Source organism: Artibeus jamaicensis, unplaced genomic scaffold (assembly GCF_021234435.1).
Source record: "Artibeus jamaicensis isolate MK-2021 breed Jamaican fruit bat unplaced genomic scaffold, CSHL_Jam_final contig_2002, whole genome shotgun sequence".
Taxonomy (NCBI): domain Eukaryota; kingdom Metazoa; phylum Chordata; class Mammalia; order Chiroptera; family Phyllostomidae; genus Artibeus; species Artibeus jamaicensis.
In genome coordinates, this window is record NW_026521408.1 from 813,552 (window position 1) to 838,880 (window position 25,329).

General features: G+C 37.4%; 1 protein-coding gene across 1 annotated transcript in view; it reads left to right on the forward strand.

Annotated features, from left to right (window-relative positions):
* Positions 1-25,329, forward strand: part of RNF17 (ring finger protein 17) — a 163,111-nt gene that overhangs the window by 76,332 nt on the left and 61,450 nt on the right. Inside the window, exons 16-19 of the mRNA XM_053657917.1 lie at positions 2,175-2,320; positions 5,373-5,522; positions 10,918-11,033; positions 11,916-12,036. Coding sequence (XP_053513892.1) covers positions 2,175-2,320; positions 5,373-5,522; positions 10,918-11,033; positions 11,916-12,036 — 533 coding nt within the window. The remainder of the gene's footprint in view (positions 1-2,174; positions 2,321-5,372; positions 5,523-10,917; positions 11,034-11,915; positions 12,037-25,329) is intronic.

A 25,329-nucleotide genomic window follows, 5' to 3' on the forward strand; every position in this document is an offset into this window, starting at 1 on the left:
TAAACAAGTGCCAGAAAATCAAAATGCACGGAACTCTGAAAACCAAGGAATTAAACAGTCAGCCAGACCAATCAGACCTGTAAGATGGGTGGACTGAGAGAACCCACCTCAAGGCAGTGGACCATGCAGGTGGGACTGACTGAATGGGAAACTGAGACTCAGAGCTGACTGTGGACTATAGCAGGGGTTGCCACAGTGGGAGAAACTCCCAGTCTTACACGAGGATTCAGTGAAAAGTAGAGCTAGAGCCCTGCAGGTTAGCTGCATTGTTCCCTCGCTGGCCCCTCCCCCACAGGCAGAGTCAGAGTGCAGCAAGGAGGGTTGCCCTACCCTGGTGAATACCTAAGGCCTCACCTCCTTACAATTTAACAGGTGTGCCAAGACAAAGAAATATGGCCCAAATGAAAGAAAAGAGCAAAGTTTCAGAAAGGGAGCTAAGCAATGAGGAGATAGCCTACCTATCTGATGGAGAGTTCAAAACCCTGGTAATCAAAATGCTCACAGAACTGATTGAGCTTGGTTGCAAAATGAAAGAACAAATGAAAAGCACCCAAAATGAAATAAAGCTAAATATTCAGGGAACCAATGGTGACAAGAAGGAAACCAGGACCCCAAAAATGATTTGTAACAAAAGGAAGAAATAAAACATCCAACTGGAACAGAAGGAAGAAACAAGAATTCAAAAAAATGGAGAGAGACTTAATCTCTGGGACAACTTTAAACATTCCAGTATCTGAATTATAGGGGTGCCAGAAGGGTAAGAGCTAGAGCAAGAAATGGAAAACTTATTTGAACAAATAATGAAGGCAGACTTCCTCAATCTGGCAAAAGAAATAGACTTCCAGGAAGCCTAGAGTCCCAAAGAAGTTGGACCCAAGGAGGAACACACCAAGACACACCATAATTAAATTACCCAAGATGAAGGATAAAGAGAGAACCTTAAAAGCAACAAGAGGAAAGGAGAGAAGTACCTTCAAAGGAGTTCCCTTAATACTATCAGCTAACTTCTCAAAAGAAACCTTGTGGGCAAGAACAGGCTGTCAAGAAGTATATGAAGTCACAAAAGGCAAGGACCTATATCCAAGGTTACTCTATCCAGCAAAGCTATCATTTAGAATGGAAGGGCAGATAAAGTGGTTCCCAGATAAAGTCAAGTTAAAGGACTTCATCATTACCAAGCTTGTATATAAAATGTTAGAGGGATTTATCTAAGAAATCAAAGATGATCAAAAACTATGAATAGTAAAATGACAGCAAACTTACAACTATTAACAAATAAACCCAAAAGAAAAACAAGAACAAAACTAAGCAAACAACTAGGGTAGGAACAAAATCAGAGAAATGGACATCACATAGAGGGTTTTCAGCAGAGAGGAGAGGAATGGGCAGGGGGAGGTACAAGGAATAAGGAGCATAATTGGTAGGCATAAAATAGATGGGGACAGGTCAAAAATGGAGTAGGAAGCAGAGAATTCAAAGAACTTATATGTGCAACCCATGGACATGAACTAAGGGGGATGAATACTGGAGGGTTGGGGATACAGGGCAGAGGACAGATAAAGGGGGGGAAATTAGAAAAACTGTAACATCATAATCAGTAAAATATACTTTTTAAAAATGGATTATAGTTTAACAGTTCCTTAAATTTTCTAACTAGTCTGTATTTGATATATGAATCTAGAATGGGCTCTGTGAATTCATTTCCTCCCCCATCTCAATTACCACAGGGATAGTGGAGGATACTAACTTTGTGTCCTGAGCAATTACACGACTCTGGAAGTGAACTAAGTAGGTTCTCTTCTGAAAAAATAAAAGTAGAAAGTAGAGTCTGGGAACTGCAAGGGGCCATGGAGAGCCCTCAACTGTCCTATCACAGACTGGTTACCAATTCAAGAGTAGAGAAACAGGTCCAGCTCAGAAGTGCTCCAGCACAAATTTGAAGGTTAATAATTGAGGTTTGAAACTTGACATCTTATTTAACCTGTTTTGGTAATTGGATACAATACCAAGAGGTATTATAAGTTAGAAGAAAGAAATTGGAAAGGGAATACTCTTGGTAGATAAATCAGTATATGTACAATCTGGTAGATAAATCAGATAGATCAAGTCACTGAAAGAAGAGAGACTTAAAGAAAATGGCTCCTGCTTATGCTTTTGATTATTCTTTTAATTAGGTTTAGGTCAAACTCACCAGGAAGTCATTGTGAAAAAAATGAGATTTTACACTATCATCCACCTATTTTGCCTAAAGAAATGATGGATGCTTCAGTAATGGTTTGTCATATAAATAGTCCTTCTGATTTCTATCTTCAGTTGGTAAGTGTATAGTGTTCCTTTGAAAAAAAATATTTTTGCAAGTTTTAAGTGGAAATGTATAACAGAAATGAGTGCCTAGTATGAATTTCAGAGCAAAACAAACCACTATGAATCTTCTGTAAATTTAATTTTCTTAGTGGCTGCAGCTTTAAATAACAAATTCACATGATTTATACTGAATTGAAGGTACTCTTCATCATGAAAATTAGTGATACGGGGAAGGAAAGGACAGTGAAGGATATATAATATATAAAATTTTTTTGCTATCATATGAAATCTACAGTTGACCCTTGAACAAGATGGGATACTGATGGACCCTTGCCACTCCTCATTAGGTAAAAAATCCACGTATAATTTTGACTCCCCCCAAACTTAAATACTAGTAAATAGTCTACTGTTGACCACAGGCCTTACCAACAACATAGTTGATTAAAATATTTTGTGTATTATATACTGTATTATTGAAATAAGCTAGAGAAAATAAATATCATTGGCACACATACTTTCCCATATGGTTGGTTGCCTTTTCATTTTGCTAATGTTGTATTTAGCCATATTGAAACTTTTTAATTGATGTGGTCCCATTTGTTTATTGTTTCCTTTATGTCCTTTGCTCTAGGGTATATATTGGTGAAAATATTGCTGCATATAATATCTGAGAATTTCTTCATCGCTTAGATTTATCGGCTCTGGGGCTCTGAGTTGTTCTTGAGCCATGTTTTGATCTGTTCGTGCCTGTTACATATGAGGAGCGGAGCCTTAGTTGTTCACCAGGGTGGGGCTACCAAGGTAGCTGGTTTGTAAAGCTGCTTGTGGGGTTGGGGTCAGAGAGGGACAATGGCAGTTCCCTCTGCCGCTTCTTGGCCTGGGGCCTGTGCAGTCTGTCTCACTGCTAGCTCCTTCCCTGGTTTATCTGTGTGCGAATATGTGACCATGATCAGCCCTCAGTGGGTCCAACGCCTTTCGCCCTTAGTGGGTCCGCCCACTTCTCCACACCTGGGATCCACCCACAGCTGCTGGCACACCTGGGTCGCTCGCCTGGGTCAGTCCAGTGGATCTTTCCTGCCCGACCCCGCTCTGCTACTGGCTCTGCCCCCCTTACCAGTTTGGCTGAATGGTTCATTGTTGTCAGACTTTTGTGTAGTTCAATTTTCTGTGGTTTGGCTGTGTTTTTGTTGCTAAAACTTTGTTGTTTTTAAACTTGGTTGTACGAGAAGGTGCAGTGCTTCCACCTACACCTCCATCTGGGTGGAAGTCCCTTGCTGTATTTTTTTAATTATTGAAGACTGAAATTGTTGGTTTGTTCTGAGACTTCTCTAAACTATTTTTGGCAAAGACCTGTTCCTTTAGCTTGTATTCAGCAAATGGTTTACAGAGATTTCCTTGAATGTCAAGAGCTTGATGGGGTGTTGTTTGGTTGTTGTAACACTTTGCTCTTTTCCAGAGCTCTAATGAAGTTTATTTAGATGACTTCTAGATTTTTCAATATTTCTGTGGGAGAACAATAACTTGGAGGTTCCTAGTCTGCTATTTTGCTATTGTCATACCTGTTGAATTTTTCAGTGTTCACTTCATCTAACCTGTTAATGGAAAAATATAAATAATTTATACTTAGAAATAAAAGATCAGAATGTTTAAAGTAGTTTTTAAGTAACCTAATTAAGAAAAGAGAGATTCTGAAAATTTCCACATGCATTATTATACTCACAAAAGAGAAAAACTTAATTTTTTGCCAGTTGAGATGGATTTTTAAATTTTTTTTTTAAGTTTATCTTTAGAAGGGAAGGGAAGGAGAGAGGTAGAGAAGTATCAATGTATGGTTGCTTCTCGTGCATCCCCTGCTGGGAACTGGCCCCGGCTGGGAACTGGCCTGCAACCCAGGCATGTACCCTGATGGGGAATCGAACCGTGATCTTTTTGATCACGTGCTCAATCCATTGAGCTACACCAGCCAGGTTGAGATGGATTTTTTAACCTTAAGATTTGGTTTTTGGAGAAATAACCAAATGTTTTTTTTTCTTTGTTTTAAGAACTGTTTTAGGTACTACAAGAACTTTAGGAACTATGATTTAAAGTGACCAGATGTTCCCATTTAATAATAGAAAGCTCCATTTTATTAAATAATGTGGTCATTTCACAAGCCCTGCTGAAATTATTGATTTAAATATTTTATCAATTCAGTGAAAAGCCATTATATGGATGGTAGATAGGAAACTGGACATGATGCCAGCATACCACTACATTAATATCTTGCTGGCCACTAGAGGGAACATAACCGTACAATAGAGGGATCAGAATCACCACCCCAAACCATAGGTGAATCTTAGTACATTCATAGTGATTCAGTAACAATATGTATTTTGATATAGCAACAATTTTAATTATATATACCATCTATTCTAGTTAAAAAGGATTGACTTTAATTCATCACACCTGTAGATAGAACTAACTGTTCAGCTTTGTGGAAATTCAAGGGATAGACCTAACTCAGTGAAGAAACAAGTTAAGTAATAGCATGAGGACATAACCACATAAATGCAAAAGGTGGAGCAGTCTGTAGAAAAATAACAGACTCTTTAATAATACGGGGTCATTTTTAAAAAGGAACAGTATCCTAGACTTACCAAGAACAACCAGATACAATGTGTAGTCTTGGATTGGATACTGATTATGATCAGTTGGAGAAATCTAAATATGGTCTAGAAGTGTACTAGTGGGATTCCTTACTGAAATAGAAAAGGTTAGAATTGATTTAAAATACTGGTTATTAAATTGTACTTTATGGTATGGTTTCATTTTTTATAAAACAAAACAATGGAAAGTGTAGAAAAACACCTAGAAGCATATACACTAAAGATATCTGGAATAATGAGATGAAAAATTTTTATGTCTGCTAATTTTGTATGCTTCTTTTGAAATTATTTCAAATTTAAATTACATAACATATCTAATCCAACATTTTATAATTTTACGAGTAGTGCCTATAATACATACAACATTAAAATCTTAAGTTTCTATGAAACTACAGTGTTTTAATTTTTTTATTTCTTAGGTAGGGAGCCTGGATTTTTTATTTCTATTAAAAAGAATTGAAGATTTTTATAAAAGTGAAGATGGGGAAAATCTGGAAATCCTCTGTCCAGTTCAAGACCAAGCCTGTGTAGCCAAATTTGAAGATGGAGTTTGGTACCGAGCAAAAGTCATTGGTAGGCAATTGCACACAGTTTCTCCAGGGAAATGTTATGCTTAAGAACAGATACCATCTGAGTCAGTACACATTGAATTTTAGGAATGGTATTATTTGATCTTATAGTTTTTATCTGTTATCTGTCCAGAAAACTAATTATAACAGTGTTGGAAGATGAATTTCTGCCTCTTTAGATTTCCTTTGATTTGACTTTTTTTGTTATGTCCACTATATTTATAAAATTGAATACTGCTAAATGATTTATACTTCACTCTCTTCCTAGAAGGTAAATGTGTTTAATCCTTTCAACCATTTCTCTTTTCTTCCAGCAATTTTTTGGTATTTACCTGGGTTGTTTCTTCTAAGTAATACTTTGTTGATACTTTAGTCTTAGTTGTTATCTGTTTTGTTAGATAAGTTTTAGATCTCTTATTGCTTCTTTGTCCCCACTTTAGCCCCCATAGAAATCTGACATTTTTAAATTATTCTATATAAATATTTTCTCTAGTAAGCCATAAACTATCCTTTAATTCTGAGCTAATAATTGCATCAACCTTTTGCTTTTTCTTTTAATTTATGGCTGCATTTTCCTGATAATTCAAACCAATTATCCATGTGATTAGATTTCCAGATAATATTACTGTATTTTGCCATGTATAATGCACACCCATGTTTTTGGCCCAGACTTTCAGGAAAAAGTTTTAATTTTTTAATTCAGTTTTTTATTCATTTATATTTAGATTCTTGGGGTTTCTTGTATTGTAAAAGAATTTTAGCACTTATTTTTTAACATTTTGTTACAAGAAATTTTATGTAAAAAATAATTACAAAACACAAGAACAGATATAAGGTATTTCAGGAACTGTGCATGTATAATGTGCATCTTTATTTTACCCTCAACAATTTGAGCAAAAAGGTATGCATTATACATGGCAAAATACAGTAGTTTGATTTTTTTTTTTAACTGCAAAAATATTCTTCTGGAAACCTTGGTCAAGAAAGATGGAGGCATAGGTAAACACCACTTGCTTATTTGCACAACATCAAAATTGCAGCTAAACTACAGACCAAAGATAGAACAGTCAGAAATCAAGTTGAATGGAAATCTGACAACTACAAAACTAAAGAAACCACAACAGTTCAGAAGGGTTGGGAGTTACAGAACAGGCACATCCCACACCCGTGTGGGGTGAATAAAAACATGACAGGGTTATCTCGGGAGTGAGTAGTCTTAGACCCACACCAGGCCCCACAGCCCAGGGTACCAATGCCAGGAAGAGAAGCTCCAATAATTTCTGGCTGTGAAAACCAGTGGGATTGACTTGGTGAAAAATAAATACAGGATTCCCTGACAGTTCCTCTTAAAGGTCCCATGCCAAACTTACTTAGAGGCACTCCATCTGAGCTCTGGCATCACCAGGATAGCAGCTTGAAAGGCACTAATGGCATACTGAGCAGGAACTAAAGTGTGTGGCATCAGGGCAAGAGCTGAGGGAGAGTTGTCTCCCATAAAGAAATGTGTGTAGAGTAAATTGTGCCTTTTTTGAGCCCTCCCTCCACAGAGCCACAATTGGCAGGTTGTAGCCATATCTGAGACTCCATCAACCTGGCTTAAACTGTTTCCCCTGCCCTGGCAGTTAACTGAAGTGCCACCCCACCGAACTAATGACCTGTCCCCAGCCCTGTACCTCTGGCTGAGTAGACCCAGGACCAGCACAAATAGCAGCAACCCTTGGATCAGTTTGGCTCTGCCTTGGAACTTCCAAGCCCATCACAAGTAGCAGTCATCTGCAGATGGCTTTGTAGTTCAAGCTAGGTGTCCCCAGGCATAACACAGTTGGTGGCTGATGCTGACCTGAACCACCCAGGAAATCCCAGAGTCTGCGCACCCTGTGGATAGCTACAGACCACATTGGAGCACCACCACCCTGCCCTGGTACAGCTGATCCTTTATGGAAGGGGGAGGTTGGTAGTCAGTGGTCACAGCCAGTCCTTGCAACTGACTGGCCTGAGCAAATCCCTCCCAGAGACTTGCCAACAGCAAACAAGGCTCAACTACAAGAGGAGGGTATACTCAGCCCACACGAAGGGCACACCTTGGGTACCCAGTTTGGGTGATAGGGAAAGCTGTGCTACAGGAGCCTACAGGCCATGCTACCAAGACAGGGAGTCATAGCAACTTTGCCTAATACACAGAAACAAACACAGGGAGGTTGCCAAAATGAGGAGACAAAGAAACATAGCCCAAATGAAAGAAAGATCAAAACTCAAGAAAAAGAACTAAACAAAATGGAGATGAGCAATCTGTCAGATAGAGAATGTAAAACTTGGTTATAAGAATGCCCAAGAAATTCAGTGAGTATTTCAGTGGCATAAGAAAGAGCCAGGCAGAAATGAAGCATATTTTACTGGAAATGAACAATTTACAGGGAAACACTAGCATAGGTAAATGAGAATCAAATCAATGATCTGGAACATAAGGAAACAAAAAATAACCATAAGAAGCCCCTGGGACAACTTCAAGCAAAGCAACATTCGCATCATAGGGGTGCCAGAAAGAGAAGAGAGAGAGCAAGAAGTTGGAATGCTATTTGAAAAAATAATGGAAGAAAACTTCCCTGATTTGGTGGGGAACATAGACATGCAAGTCCAGGAATCACAGTGAGTCCAAAACAAGATGGACATAAAGAAGACACATAATTAAAATTTAACCAAAGGTTAAAGATGAAGAGAGAACCTTAAAAGCAGCAAGATGAAGAGAGAACCTTAAAAGCAGCAAGAACCTTTATGTCCAAAACAAAATGAACATAAAGAAGACACATAATTAAAATTTAACCAAAGGTTAAAGATGAAGAGAGAACCTTAAAAGCAGCAAGAGAACAGGGGAGTCCCCATAAGGCTGTCAGCTAATTTCTCCAAAGAAACTTTGCAGGCTAGAAGGGATTGGCAAGAAATATTCAAAGTTATGAAAAGCAGGGAGCTAGAGCCAAGATTGTTTCTACCCAGCAAAGCTTTATTTTTTAGAATCAAAGGCAGATAAAGAGCTTCTCAGACGAGAAAAACCTAAAGGAGTTCACCATCATCAAACCATATTATATGAAATGTTAAAGGGACTTAAGAAAAAAGATCAGAGCTATGAATAATAAAATGGCAATAAACACATACCTATCAGCAATTAAATTTTTTTTTAACTAAACAACAGAGACAGAAAGAAGGATACAGAGAGCATTTGATGATTACTACATGGGAGAAGGTTTGGAGGAATGGGTGAAGAGTTAAGGTGATTAAGAAGTATAAATTGGTAGTCACAGAACAGACATGGGGATGTAAAGTACAACCCAGGAAATGGAGAAGCCAAAGAACTTATACTTATGACCCATGGACATGAACAATGGTTTGGGGATTGCCTGAGGGCACTAAAGGGTGCTGGGTGAGGGGCAAAAGGGGAAAAAATTGGGACAACTGTAACAACACAGTAAAAAATATATTTAAAAAAATTCTTCTCTTGCAATTAGACTACTTGTCCTCCAGGCTTACTACACTTATGTTATTTTGGGAATTTATTTCACTTGGTTATTCACTTTATTTTTCTCTGTGTGGGATCCCTTGTTTTCTGGATCTCATGTTTGTCTCTTTAGTTTCCTCCCTTATTTTGGTGGGAGCAACTTCTGATTGTTTCCTCAAAGAGCATAAATAGTAGGTAAATTTTGAGACCTCCCATATCTCTTGACTCTCCTCTTAAACACAATTGATAATTTGTGTAAAAACTGCTTTTTAAATCCCATACCTTGTCTCTGTTTTTTTAATGGCATCTTCATTCAGAGACTTGAGGAAGGAACATATATGAAGGACCTATGAACAAACACAGTAAGGGAGCAGGATTGAATGGGGCAGGGGGTGCATGGGGCAGGGGAGCGTATTGGGGTGGAGAAAAGGGGACAAGTATAATTGGACAGTAAAAAAAATTAATTTTTTAAAATCAAAATAAATATAACTCAGAGATCAGAATTAAAAAAAGAGACTTGAGGAATGATAAGGCTTAATGGTATTGTTACAGTTGAGAATATCCTTCTAGATGTAGATTCCACTGGAAGTAGACAGGAGTTCCTTCACCTTCTTACTTTTAGGGACAAGTGTCCTCTCAGTCACCTCAGTTACCTACTATAGGGTGACTGTCATCTTGAAGTGTCATCTTGAGTACCTGTGTTGTTCTACCTGCTTCCACTTCTATTAAGAAGCAAAGGATACCTGTACTTTTCCAAACAAAATCCTTAAATTTGAAAATGATGGCAACAGGTTTACTAGCACTATATACATGTGGTGAGAGAAGCTAAAGCCAATGGTATATTTAGAGTTTTTATTTTAAAAAGTTTTTGTTAAGACTTTATTCAAACTTCACTGTGTTTTTATCTTTCAGAGGTTTGTTTGGTATCCTTTAAAATACAGAATTAGCCCTGTCCAAGTGGCTGAGTTGCTTGTAACATTGTCCCAAAGAACAAAAGGTTGCAGGTTTGATTTCCTTGTCAGGGCACATACCTAGATTGCTGGTTCAATCTCCCTTCAGGGTGTATATAGGGGGCAACCAATCAATGTTTCTTTATGACATAATTGCTTCTTTCTCTCTTACTGTCTCTGCCTCCCTCTAATCCCCCTTCCTCTATCTAAAAATCAATGAAAACTTATTTTCAGGTAAGGATTAAAAATATATATTTCTGTGGGTGTGTGAGAGAGAGAGGTCTATCTCTACTTGTCATTTTTATAATATCCCCCCAAATTTTTAAATTTTATAGTTAGCTACCATTATATGAATAAATCTTTAGTGTGATTATTAAATATTTTGCCTTGTTTAATCCTATGTTGAAAATCAATACTTACTAAATAATGCTCACTTTTTTTTGCTTGGTGTTTTACAAATTTTTGAAATTGGTGAATCCTCAAAAAAAAAAAGCTGTGCAAGATTTGATTTTCTTTTTGGTGTATCCACTTTACAAATAAAATGATGAAGGTTGAAGGAAAAATGAACTTGCTCAGGGTAGTATCCTGGCGATATTAAATTGCTTAGACTCATATGGCATTCAGTAACTAAGCTAGGTTTCTAATCCAGTCAGTTTAATTCAAAGCCTAACTCTTAACTCTTAGGCCTAACCCCAAGCACTTGATAGTTATTATGTTATCCTGATTTTGGTTGTCCTTTCAATAACATATTTTCTCATTCACCAATTCTGAAAAACTGCATTATGGTTGAATTTTTTAAAGTTCACATATTAGAAATACTTTTTACATTTAAAAAAATATTAAGTTTGTATGTTGAGCATAAAAGTATTCTAATCTGGTTCACTCTAAATCACTCTAAATTTTGCTAGTTCTCACTTTCCATAATTTTTTACATTTTTCTAATTTCATAATTTTTGAAGGATTGCCTGGACATCGTGAAGTTGAAGTTAAATATGTGGACTTTGGCAATACTGCAAAAATAACACTTAAAGAAATGCGTAAAATAAAGGATGAGTTTCTGAATCCCCCAGAGAAGGTATTCTACTTACAGTGAATTATAGGGTTAGAATTTTAGCACATATATAAAAGCATTTTTAGAAGTCATCTTCACATGGAAATGTTCTGGTAACTGCTGTTTTTATCTATAATTTGTTAAATGGACTATAGAAAAAAGTTGCTGTAATTATTTAAAAAATAAAATTGTGTATCAGTAAATAAGTACTTAATTAGAAAAATATATGTGTACATATGTATTTGTGTCTTTATGAGAATTCTGGTCTGCAGTTTTTAATGTTACTTTGAAATATCTATATAATGTGGTAAAAGTATCACAGAATATGTGCAAAAAAGCTCATTGAAGAAGTACTTTTACTGTGATCCCATTGCAAGAGAAAAAGAAATGTCTAGAGAAAAACATTTGTCCTTCTTCTAGAATCCTCTGAGTTGCTTTTGAGCAATACTTTTCATTTGGTAAATGGATAGAAAGTTATAAGGAAAAAGCTTGAAAATACAGATAAGCAAATTGAGGGAAACCCTCAAAATTATTTAATATTTCTTGAAATATGTACTTCTAATATGCATTGTGGGTTTTTTGACAATTATGGAATGAAACTACAGTATAGTCCTATAACCTGTTTTTGTCATTGAACAATATAGCATAAGGATCTGGAATTCTTTTAGTGGATGCTTGTTATTTCATAATCTAAGTGTATAATAATTCATCTAACCAAATATCCTCTTAATTCCAGTTGTTTGCATTTATAAAGAAATGTCGTAGACATCTTGCATATTTATTTTCTGAATATGTTTTAAATTCAGACACAAAGTTTAGGTTGAACACAGTTAATATAAAACTTAAATTCTAAAATAACTAGAAATTAATTTCACTGTCTTAATGGTGCAATTTTGTTTGACACAGGCAATTAAATGTAAGCTGGCCTATATTGAACCATGTAAAGGGACATTGCAGTGGTCGAAAAAAGCTAAAGAAAAATTTGAAGAAAAAACTCAAGATAAATTTATGACATGTTCAGTCATTAGTAAGCTATTTTCATTTTTATTTTTTGCTCTGTGATCATATGAAATTTTAAATAATAACATTCACCAGATTTTATAATTAATTCAGTGTGTATCAGTAAGAGAAGTGCAGATAACTTCTATTGAAATTAGGTAAAATGGCATAGTATCTTCTAGCAGGGGTGTCCAACATGCAGGCTGCATGCAGCCCAACATAAAATTATAGGTTTACTTAAAACCTTTGTTTGCTCATCAGTTTTCATTAGTGTTTGTGTATTCAACATGTGGCCCATGACAACTCCTCTTTTTCCCAGTGTGGTCCAGAGACACCAGAAGTTTGGACATCCCTGTATCTTCAGGCTCTAGGGTCTTAAATCACCACACAAGGCAAAAGTTACTATTAAATATCAAGTCACCATTAGCATAGCCTTATGAAAGCCCTAAAGTTAGGAATTAGCTTCTCTTATTCTGTTCGCATTTTTGCTAGAACTCTGTCCCTGATTTTGCAGTCACAGATATCAACATTTAATTTGCAGGAAAGTAAAGGGTGGTAGGACATAACTAGTAAATACTTTTTGTTTGTTTTTAATTTCAGTTGACTTAAGTGAATTGAACATTAGGCTCTCAGCATAATTTGAAAAAAGTTACTTCTGTTTCAGAATACTTTGGGTCTCAGACACAGACTGACACTAACCCAACAAATTATGAAAATTAACAGTTTAATGGCAAAATCTGATCTGACTTGATATGAAGATATATTCAAGTATAGACACGTCGTCTCTGTCTCCTTTACAATGGATAGTCACAGTCAGTCCTCACTTAACATCGTCAATAGGTTCTGAGACTTTAGACAAAACAATGTATAATGAAACCAATATTACTATAGGCTAGTTGATGTAAATCAGTTAAGTTCCTATGATATCTCATCAATACTATAATAAAAAGACAATATTTGAGGACCTGTGTAAATTCTACTTCATAATCTCATTTGTGGGATGCTGCCTCAGAATCTGCCTGGGGTATTATGAAATATGCTACTTTCCTCAATTTGTAGAATTTTTTAAATACATCTGGGCCCAAGGGATTTGGATAGGGGGATTGGGAATCTGTCATTTATCTGAGGTTTTGATATGTTCCAAAGCTATGAGTGACATTGACTCTGCTGGTTTTAATGAGTATTAATGCAAGATAAATAAGACTATGTTTGCTTAGTCTTTATGGGATTTTAAAGTATAATTTTTACTTCTGTCTTTTCACTTCTATCATATTGCTGTTAAGTGAACCCAACCATTGAAACAGATTATCTACTAACCTGTTTTACAAAAAGGAAACTGAAGCTTAGAGATCAAGTGCTCCAAGTAACAGAACCTAGAAAGAATGACATATGTGATCATTTATTCATTTTTTAAATTTAATTAATTTATTCTTTATTGTACTTTTTTTCATGATCATTTCTCCCCCTATATCCTCTTTCCACCTCCACCCATTTCCCTTGCCCTGTAATCACCACTCTCTTTTTTGTGTCTATGAGTTATTTTTCTTTGTGGCTTGATCCCTCTACCTCCCACCCCTGTCCCCAAATCTGTCAGTCTGCTCTCTATGACTTTGTCTCTGTTTTGCTTGTGAATTCAGATTGTTCATAGATTACACACGAGTGAAAGCACATGGTAATTGTCTTTCTCTGACTGGCTTATAACACTTAACATGATGTTCAGGCCCATCTATGCTGTCACAAACGGTAAAGCTTTCTTATAGCCAAGTCATATTCCAAGATGTAGATGTACCATAGTTGTTTTATCCACTCATCTATTTATGGACACTGGGCTGCTTCCATATCATGGCTATTGTGAATAATGCTGCAGTAAATACAGAGGTGCATATACAAGGTCTGTCTAGAAAAAGTCCAGCTATTGTTAACATAAGGAGAATAGTTTGTACAGAATCAGTGTAACCTGGCAGCAACAGAGAGTGGACTGGAACACATATGTATGAACAATGACAACTTCACCGTAGTAGTCAGTGGAGTCAGTAGACACCGTTGAGTAAGTATGTGTGCAGTGTCGCCGTCACATTCAGAATAAGCAAGTAGAACAATGAATCTGCATCAGTTTTTGCATTAAGCTTGAACATTCCTCCACAGAAACTCTTAAGATGATTCAGAAGGTCACAGTGGTGGAAAACTGGTGATTGGCAGCTTCATCACGACAACAATCCTCCTGCTCATGGATCATGCCTTGAGCAGAGTTTTCTGGTGAAACATCAAATCACTCAGGTGACCCAGCTCCCCTACAGCCCAAATTCAGTGCCCCGTGACTTCTGGCTTTTCCCAAAACTAAAATCACCTTTGAAGGGAGGAGATTTCAGATCTTCGATGAGATTCGGGATAATACAACAGGGCAGCTGATAGTGACTGGGAGAACTCTGTGAGGAGCCAAGGTGCCAACTTTGAAGGGGACTGAGGCATCATTGTCCTGTGCACAATGTGTCCTGTACCTTCTTCAATAAATGTCTCTTACTCTTATTACATGGCTGGATATCTTCTGGACAGCCCTCATATTCTTTCAAGTTTTTGTATCAGGTTTCTTCAGATAAATTCCCAGAAGTGGAATCACTGGGTCATCAGGCAGTTTCATTTTTAATTTTTTGAAGTAACCAAATACTGCTTTCCAGAGTGACTAACCAATCGTATTCTGCCAGCAGTGCACAGGGGTTTCCCTTTCTCTACATGCTCACCAACACTTGTTTTTTATTGATTTATTGATGATAGCCAATACACACATCTGATAGGTGTGAAGTGATACCTTATTGTGGTATGACATGAAGGATAAAAACCACATGATCATATCAATTAATGCAGAAAAAGCATTTGATAAAATTCAACACCCAATCCTGATAAAAATTCTCAGCAAAGTCGGAATATACCTCAACAAAATAAAGGCCATATGTTATATACCCACTACCAGCCTCATACTCAATGGGCAAAAACTGCAAGATTTCACCTTAAGATTTGGAACAAGACCAAGATGTCCATTTTTGCCACTCTTACTCACGATAGTACTAGAAGTCCTAGACTCAGCAACCAGACAAGAGGAAGAAATAAAAAGTATTCAGATAAGAAAGATATAAAACTATTTGCAGATGACATGACACTGTATGTAGAGGACTCTAAAGTCCTCTAAAGAGGACTCAAAAACCTATTATAATTGTAAATGAATTCAGTAAAATATCCTGTTACAAAATTAATATCCAGAAATCAGCTGCATCTTATATGCCAATAATGAACTATCAGAAGGGGAAATTATTAAAACAATCCCATTCACAATCACATCAAAAAAAAATCAAATGCCTAGGCATAAATTTAACCAAGAATGTAAAAGGCCTGAATTTGAAAAATTATAAAACTCTGAAGAAACTGAAGGATACAAATAAGTGGAAACATATACCATGTTCATGGGCAGGAAGAATTAACATCATTATAATATCCATACTATCCAAAGCAATCTATAGATTCAGTGTAAGTCCTATCAAGATCATCAACAGTGTATTTCACAGAAGTACAACAAATATTCCAAAAATTTATGTGAAACCACAAAAGACCCCAAAGCAACAGCAATCTTGAGAAAGAATGTAGTTGGAGGAATCACACTATCTAATATCAAACTATAGGACAAGGCCATAGTAATCAAAATAGTATGGTACTGGATAAAAAAGTGTACATCAGTGGAACAAAATGAAGGGCCCATGAATAAAGCCACACCTTTATAGTTAGTTAATATTTGACAAAATGAGCAAAAATATACAATGGGCTAAATAAAGGTAGCTTATACAATAAATGGTGTTGAGAGAATAAAATACAAGCAAAAAAATAAGCTCAAAGGATTAAAGACTTAAATTTTAGACTCAAAACCATAAAGATCCTATAAGAAAATATAGTAAAATCTCAGTTATTTCTTCTAGCAATTTTTTTATATATCTTCACAGGCAAGGAAAACAAAAGAAAAAAATGGGGCTACATCAAACTAAAGTGTTTTTTTTTTACAGCAAAGGAAATCATCCACAAAATTAAAGACAACCCGCTGAATGGTAGAACATATTTGATGATACATCTGATAAGGGGCTAATATCAAAAATTTATAAAGAACTTACAAACCTCAACACCAAAAAAAGTTCCATTTAAAAAATGGGCAAAGGACTTGAAGAGACACTTCTCTAAAGAGGACATACACATGGCCAGTAGGGGTGGAGTGATTCTCAGCATCACTAGTCATCAGAGAAATGCAAGTTAAAACCAAATTTATTCACTTTGATATAAGAAATCATTCTGAACAAATAGTTCTGTTGTTATCCAAGATGACAGCAGAGTACCTGGGAGCTACACTAACCCCCTTCTAGGACCAAACTGGAATTACTACTCAATTATAGGAAGATAATTCTGAATAACCAACTGGAGAGAAGCATGCCATCATATCTGGACTGGTAGGTGTGGAGATGTGACAGGAGTGGCAGCTGAGTTTCAGAAGGATACTTCAGTGGGGCTGAGGCATTTCCCCCTGAGAAGTATGGATTTTAAACTACAACCCAGGCTCCCCAGCCTAAAGCCACAGAACTGATTAAAGGCACCCACATAACATCCAGCTGTGAAAAGCAGCAGTGTTTCTGTCCACCAGGAAGAGATGTCTAGAGACACAGTCATTTTCTTAAAGAGCCAATGCAAAAAATAATTCATTTTCAGCCACTTACCCTGGGCTACAGCAGAGGGAAGGCAGAACAGACTAGAGCTGCATGAGGAGAGTCTGGAATTGGTGTCTCTGTAGTGATAGCTGAAGGGTCAGCCACCAGGGTCTCTGTGTTCAGTTATTATCAATACTGCAGAAGCCATCATTCTCAGGCACAGTACTCCCATCAATGCAGAATCAGCCTGGGGCAGATTGATAGACCCACCCACAGGAATCCTCTTTCCCTACTCTGTGGAGCTTAAACCCTGCCGAGGAATACAGTTGGAGACTTACAGGAGTTAAGTCTGACAGCCTAAAAGCAGAGGCAGATCTCTGGGAACTTTGAGACTTTAACTGGCCCTGCCCCACAACCAGTGCTGATAAAAGCTGACCTTGGTGTGCAGCTTGGCTCATTCAGCATGCACCCCACCTGGCAGAGGGAGCCATGTTATGGATTGTGGATAATTCCAATAGGTTGCCCAGGGCTAGTTACAGGCAGCATCTGACATAGGCCTGCACCAGAGTCTTTGTAGATCTGTCTAACACAGAAATGAACTCAAAGAAACAGCCAAAATGGGGAGAAAATGAAACAGTCCCCAACTGAAAGAACAAGAGATTTCACCAGTAGAAGAACTAAATGAAATGGAGGAAAGCAGTTTATCAGATATAAAGTTAAAAGTAATGATTGTAAGGATGCTCAACAGCATAAAAAAGACATAGAAACCATAATAAATAATCTAATATCTGAAAAAAATAACACTGGAAGTAATATAACAGTAGGTTAGATGAAGCAGAGGATTGAATCAACAATTTGGAAGACCAGGTAGGAAACACCCTACCTAGTCTTTTTTTTTTTTTTTCAGAGCAGAAAACATTTTTAAAAATAAGGATCATTTAAGGGACATTTGGGACAACATGAGGCATAACAGTATCTGCATCCTAGAGACACCAAAGGAGAATGACAGCAAGGGATCAAGAACCTATCTGAAGAAATAATAACCGAAAATTGACCTAACTGCTGAAGGAAGAATACAAATCCATGAAGTACAGAGACCTCGAACAAGATGAACTCAAAAGAGACACACATCAAGACACATCATAATTAAAATGGAAAAGATTATAGACAAGAAGAGACTTTTTTATTCTTTATATTTAATATATTTTATTGATTATTCTATTACAGTTGCCCCATTTTCCCCCCTTCACTCCCCTCCCACCTGCCTATTCCCCCCCTTTAGTTCATATCTGTGGGTCATGCATATAAGTTGTTTAGCTTCTACTTTTCTCAGACTATTCTTACCCTCCCCCTATTTTCTGCCTACCATCTATGCTACTTATTCTCTGCACCTCTTCCCCCCTCTCTCCTCCTCCCACTCCCCTGTTGCTATCCTTCCATGTGATCTCCATTTCTATGATTCTGCTCCTGTTCTAGCCGTTTGCTTAGTTTGCTTTTGTTTTTGCTTTAGGTGTGGTTGTTAATTATTGTGAGTTTGCTATCATTTTACTGTTCATATATTTTGTCTTCTTTTTCTTAGATAAATTCCTTTAACATTTCATATAATAAGGGCTTGGTGATGATGAACTCCTTCAACTTGACCTTATCTAGGAAGCACTTTATCTGCTCTTCTATTCTTTGGGTTTTTTTAAAGATATTTTATTGATTATGCCATTACAGTTTTTCTTTTTCTCCCCCTTCATTCCCCTCCACCCTGCACACCCCTCTCCCCCACCAAACCCCCCTTTAGTTTATGATCACACGTCTCAAGTTCTTTAGATTCTATATTTCCTACACTATTCTTGCCCTCCCCCCATCTATTTTCTACCTATTGTCTGTGCTACGTGTTTCCTGTACCTTCTCCCCCCTTCCCCTCCTCCCACTCCCCTGTTGCTGACCTTCCATGAGATCTTCATTTCTATGGTTCTGCTCCTGATCTAGCTGTCCTCTTAGTTTGCTTTTGCTTTAGGTGTGGTTCTTAATAACTGTGAGTTTGCTGTCCTCTCACTGTTCATATTTTTTGTCTTTTTCTTAGATAAGTCCCTTTAACATTTCATATAATAATAGCTTGGTGATGATGAACTCCTTGAATTTGATCTCCTCTGAGCAGCACTTTATCTGCCCTTCCATTCTAAATAAAAGCTTTACTGGATAGAGCAATCTTCGTTGTAGGTCTTTGGATTTCATGACTTGGGATACCTCTTTCCACCCCCTTCTTGCCTGTAAGGTCTCTTTTGAGAAATCAGCTGACAGTCTGATGGGAACTCCTTTGTAGGTGACTGTCCCCTTCTCTCTTGCTGCTTCTAGGATTCTCTCCTTCATTTGAACCTTGGCTAATGTAATGATGATGTGCCTTGGTGCGTTCCTTCTTGGGTCCAACTTCTTTGGGACTCTCTAAGCTTCCTGGATTTCCTGGAAGTCTATTGCCTTTGCCAGATTGGGGAAGTTCTCTTTTATTATTTGTTCAAATAAGTTTTCCATTTGTGGCTGTTCCTCTTCCCCTTCTGGTACCCCTATAATTCGGATGTTGGAGCATTTAAAGATGTCCTGAAGGTTCCTAAGACCCTCCTCATTTTTTTGAATTCTCGTTTCTTCATATTTTTCTGTTTGGTCATTTTTTTCTTTCTTCTAGTCCAGTCCCTTGATTTGAGTCCCAATTTCCTTTCCATCACTATTGGTTTCCTATGCATTTCCCTTCATTTCAATTAGATTAGCCTTCATATGTTCCTCTAATTTGTGACTAAAATCAACCAGTTCTGTGAGCATCCTGATCACCAGTGTTTTGAACTGTGCATCTGAAAGTTTGGCTATTTCTTAGTTGCTTAGAGTTATGGGCTCTGGGGCTTTGAATTCTTCTTGAGCCATGTTTTGCTTTGTTTACGCCTGTTACGTATGAGGAGTGGAGCCTTAGGTGTTCACCAGGTCAAGGCCACTCAGGTCACTGAGTTGTGACTGTATGTGGAGGCAAGGTCAAAGAGGGGCAGCGGCGGTTCCCTCTGCTGCTTCCCACCACTGGGGCCTGCGCAGTCTGTCTCACTGCTTGTTTCTTTGCCTGGTTTATCTGCGCCCGAATGTGTGACCGCAGTCACCCAGCTGCCTTACGCCCTCACTGGGTCAGCCTGGCACCTGTGATCCACCCTGGCTGCCTGCATGCCTGGGTTCAGGGGATCTTTTCCGCCTGACCCCATTCTGCTGCTGGCTCTGCCCCTCTTACTGGTCTGGCTGATTGGTTCGTTGTTGTCGGACTTCCTTCCATATAGTTCAATTCTCTGTGTTTTGGCTGCATTTTTTGTTACTAAAACTTTGTTGTGTTTAAACTTTGCAGTGCAAGAAGGCACAGTGTTTCCATCTACGCCTCCATCTTGGCGGAAGTGGTGCCCTTCCATTCTAAATGAAAGCTTTGCTGCATAGAGCAATCTCGGATGTAGGTTTTTACCTTTCATGACTTGGAGTGCTTCTTTCCAGCCCCTTTTTGCCTGTAAGGTCTCTTTCAAGAAATCAGCTGATAGCTTTCTGGGAACTCTTTTGTAGGCAACTGCCTCCTAGTCTCTTGCTGCTTCTAGGATTCTCTCCTTATCTTTAATCTTGGCTAATATAATTATGAAGCACTTTTGTGTGTTCCTCCTTGGGTCCACCTTCTTTGGGACCCTCTGAGGTTCCTGGACTTCCTGGAAGTCTATTTCCTTTGCCAGATTGGGGAAGTTCTCCTTTATTATTTGTTCAGATAACTTTTCAGCTTGTTGCTCTTCCTTTTCTCCTTCTGGTACCCCTATCATTTGGATGTTAGAGTATTTAAAGTTGTCCCAGAGGTTCCTAAGCCTCTCATTTTTTTTTTTTTGAATTTTTGTTTCTTCATTCTTTTCTGGTTGGATGTTTCTTTCTTCCTTCTGGTCCACACCACTGATTTGAGTCCCAGTATCATTCCCATCACTGTTGGTTCCCTGTACATTTTCCTTTATTTCACTTAGCATAAACTTCATTTTTTTCATATAATTTGCAACCAAATTCAACCAATTCTCTGAGCATCCTGATTACCAGTGTTTTGAACTGCGTGCATCTGATATGTTGGCTCTCTCTGGAGTTGTATTTTTCTAGAGTTTTTATCTATTCCTTTGTTTGGGCCATTTTTTTTTTCTTGACGCACCTATTATGTAGTGAGGAGCAGGGCCTTAGGTGTTCACCAGGGTGGGGAAACCCATGTTGCTGCTTTGTGATGCTGTGTGTGGGGGAGGGGTCTGAGTGGGAACAATGGCGCTTGCTCTGTCTGCTCTCTGCTGGCTTTCAGTCATTTCCTCCACTTCCCACAAAAAAGGGGGCCCTTCTAGTGCTGATTCCCAGGTGGGTTGGCCTGTGTATGTTCTCGGACCCTGTGGGTCTCTCCAATGCACTCTCCTGTGAGGCTGGGAGTTTCTCCCGACATCTCAACCCCCACAGGAATTTTCAATGAGTGGTTTAAGGCTTTATTTTCTTGATCTGGGGTCCTGGGTTGTGTGGTCCATCTTTCTCCCCAGTTGTTTCCCCTGGTTTAGTTGTGCCCAAATGTGGGACTGCCTGCTCCACAATCCACTGCCTCACTGGGTCCTCCAGCCACCACCTTGCCAGGAATCCTCTCCGCCCGGATTCTTGTCTCCACCCCTACAAGGAGAGACTCTTAAAAGCTGCAAGGGAAAAGCAGTTAGTTACCCATAAGGGAGCTCCTCCCATAAGACTTTTATGTGATTTCTCAACAGAAACATTTCAGGCCAAAAGGGTTTGGTCTGCAATGTGATGAAAAGCAAGGACCTACAACCAAGGCTACTTTACCCTGCAAGGCTATCTTTTATAATTGAAGGAGAAATAAATTGCTTCCCACACAAGAAGAAGCTAAAGGAATTTGTTACCAACAAACTAGTATTGTAGCAAATGTTAAAGGGCTTGCCTGAAGAAGGAGGAGGGGGAGAGGGAGTTTGGAGGGGGAGGAAAAGGAGGAGAAGATATATTAAAATATATAACGGCAATAGGATTGAGCACGTGCCTGCGAACCAAAAGATCGTGGTTCGATTCCCCGTCAGGGTACATGCCTGGATTCCAGGCCAGTTCCCAGCAGGGGCCAGTTCCCAGCAGGGGTGCACCAAAAGCAACCATACATTGATATTTCTCTCTTCTTTTTCCCTTCCCTTCTAAAGATAAATAAATAAATAAAAGTCTTTAAAAAATATAATGGCAATAAATATAGATCAGTAACCACTTTGAATATAAATGGCTTAAATGCCCCAGTTAAAAAAAAACATAGGGTAGTTGAATGGATAAGAAAACAAAATCCACATATATACTCTCTTCAAGAGACCCACCTATGAACAACAGGTACAGACAGAGTATAAGTAAAAGAATGAAAGTAAATCTTTTTTGCACATGGGAAAATAGCTGAAGTAGCAATACCTACATAGATGAAATAGACTTTAAAACCAAAGATATATTAAGAGACAAATAAGGATACTACATAATAATAAAGGGAACAATTCAACAAGAGGATATAACTCTAGAAAATGTTTATGTACCCAACATAGGAACAGCTAAAAATATAAAGCAAGTCTTGATGGTAATAAAGGGAGAGATTGACAGAAGTACTGTTATAGTAGGGAATTTTTGCACCCCATTTACTTCAATTGATAGATCTAGTCAGAAAAATCAACCAGAAGATGGAGGCCTTAAATGACACACTAGATTAAATGAATTTAATTGATATCTTCAGAGCACTTCATCCCGAAGCAACATAACATTCTTTTCAAGTGCACAGGGAACATTTTTTTAGGGTAGATCACAGGTTAGGATACAAAACACTTCTCAGTAAATTTAAGAAGATTGAAGTCAATCAAGCATCTTCTCTGACCACAATGCTGTGAAACTAGAAATCAGTCTCAAGTAGAAAAATGAAAAATACACAAAGACATGGAAGCTAAATACATGTTATTAAACAATGAATAGATTAACAATGATATCAGGGAGGAAATCAATAGATACCTTGAACAAATGAAAATGAGAACACAACAACCCTAAATCTGTGGGACTCAGGGAAAGCAGTCCTAAGAGGAAAATTCATAGCATTACAGGCCTATCTTGAAAAACAAGGAAAAGTTCAAGTCCAACTTTACACATAAAGGAACTTGGAAAAGAAGAACAAACAAAGCCTTAAGTGAATAAAAGAAAGGAAATAATCAAGATTAGTACAGAAACAAATGAAATAGTTGAAAGAAACAATACAAAAGGCCAAATATTCCATGAGTTGGTTCTTAGAAAAGATAAGTTTGACAAAACTTTAACCAGACTGATAGAGAAGAAAAGGGATGTCCCCATTAAATAAAATCAGAATAAGAGAAGTAACAATTGACACCAAGAAATACAAAGAATTGTAAAAAAATATTACAAACAACTATGTGCCAACAAATTGGACAACCCAAATGAAACGGATGAATTTCTAGAAATATATAATCTTCCGAAACTAAATCAGGAAGAATCAGAGAGTCTAAATAGACAGATTACAGCTACTGAAATTGAAGCACTAATCAAAAAATTAAATAAATAAATACCAACAAACAAAAGCCCTGGACAGGATGGCTTCACAGGTGAATTTTACCAAACATTCCAAAATGAACTAACACTTCGATAATTATTCAAAAAAAATGAAGAGGAGGGAAGATTCTTAAGCTCATTTTAGGAGGCCAGCATTATCCTAATTCCAAAACCAGATCGAGACACTAAAAATAAAATTATGGGCCAATATCCCTGATGAATATAGATGCTAAAATCCTCAACAGAATATTAACAAAATGAATAATGCAATATGTCACAAAAACCATACACCATGATCAAGTGGGATTTATTCTGAGGATACAAGGTCAGTACAACATTCACAAATCAATAAATGTACCACGTAAACACAATGAAGGATAAAAACCATGTAATCATATGAATATATGCAGAAAAAAACATTTGATGAAATTCAACACTTATTTATGATAAAGACTCTCAGCAAAGTGGGAATAGAGGGACCATAACTCAACATAATAAAGGCCATATATGATAAACCCACTGTCAGCATTACACTCAATGGGCAAAAACTATGAGCATTCTCCTTAAGATCAGGAACCAGACAGGAATGTCTGCTTTCATTTCTATACAATACAGTACTGGAAATCCAAGCTAAAGCAATCAGACAAGGAGAAGAAATAAAAGGCATCCAAATTGGAAAGGAAGAAGTAAAACTGGCATTAGTTGCAGATGACACGATACCATATGTAGAGGACCCTAAAGATTCCACCAAGAAACTACTAAGACTGATAAATGAATTTAGTAAAGTATTAGGATACAAAATTATCCAGAGAAAAGGGGGAAGGATTTACAGGAACAAGTATAGACACATGGACAAAAACTAAGGGGGGGGGATGGGAGGAAGGTGGGAGCACTGAGGGGGTGGGCTGGGATGGGAGTAAAATAAAACTGTACTTGAACAAAAATTTAAAAAATAGAACTGTCAAAAAAATTAATATCCACAAATCAGTTGCATTTTTATATGCTAATAATGAACTACTGGAAGGGGAAATAATAAAAACAGTCCCATTCACAATTGCTTTAAAAAGAACAAAATACCTAGGAATAAATTTAACCAAGAATGTAAAAGACCTATGCTTGGAAAATTATAAGACACCGAAGAAAAAAATTGAAGAAGATACAAATAAGTAGAAGCACATACTGTATTCATGGATAGGAAGAATTAACATTAAAATGTCCATACTACACAAAGCAATCCATAGATTCAGTACAATTTCTATCTAAATACCAATAGTGTGTTTTCCAGAACTTGAATAAATATTTCAAAAATTTATATAGAACCACACAAAAAACAACTAGCCACAGCAGTCTTGGGAAAGGAGAAAGAAGTAGGTAGTTGGAGCACTCACACTAATATCAAACTATACAAGATCATATTAACCAAAACAGCACGGTACCAGCATAAAGACAGACATATAAATCAATGGAACAAAATAATCCAGAAATAAAATCACAGTTTATTGTCAATGTTTGACAGAGGAAGTATGGGCTAAATATATTTTATTCAATAAATAGTGTTGGGAAAATTGGACAGATGTGTGCAGAAAAATGAAACTAGGCCACCATCTTCTATGCCACACACAAGAATGACTTTTAAATTAATTGAAGAGTTAAATGTTAGAATTGAAACCATAAAAATCTTAGAAGAAAACATAAGTGGTAAAATCCCGGACATTGCTCATAGCAGTATTTTTTTCTGATAAATCTTATCAGGAGAAAGATGCAAAAGAAAAAGTAAACATTTGGGACTACATCAAACTAAAACATTTTTGCACAGCAAGGGAAACCATCAGCAAAATGAAAAGACAACCCACTAAATAGAATATATTCACCAATACATCTGATGAGGGGTTAATATCCAAAATTTAAAGAACTTATAAAATTCAGCACCCAAAAAAAAGCAATCCAATTGGAAAATGGACAAGGGACCGGAATAGACACTTCTCTGAAGAGGACATCCAGATGGCCAGTAGACATATGAAAAAGTTGCTCAAGTTCACTGATCAGAGAAATGAAAT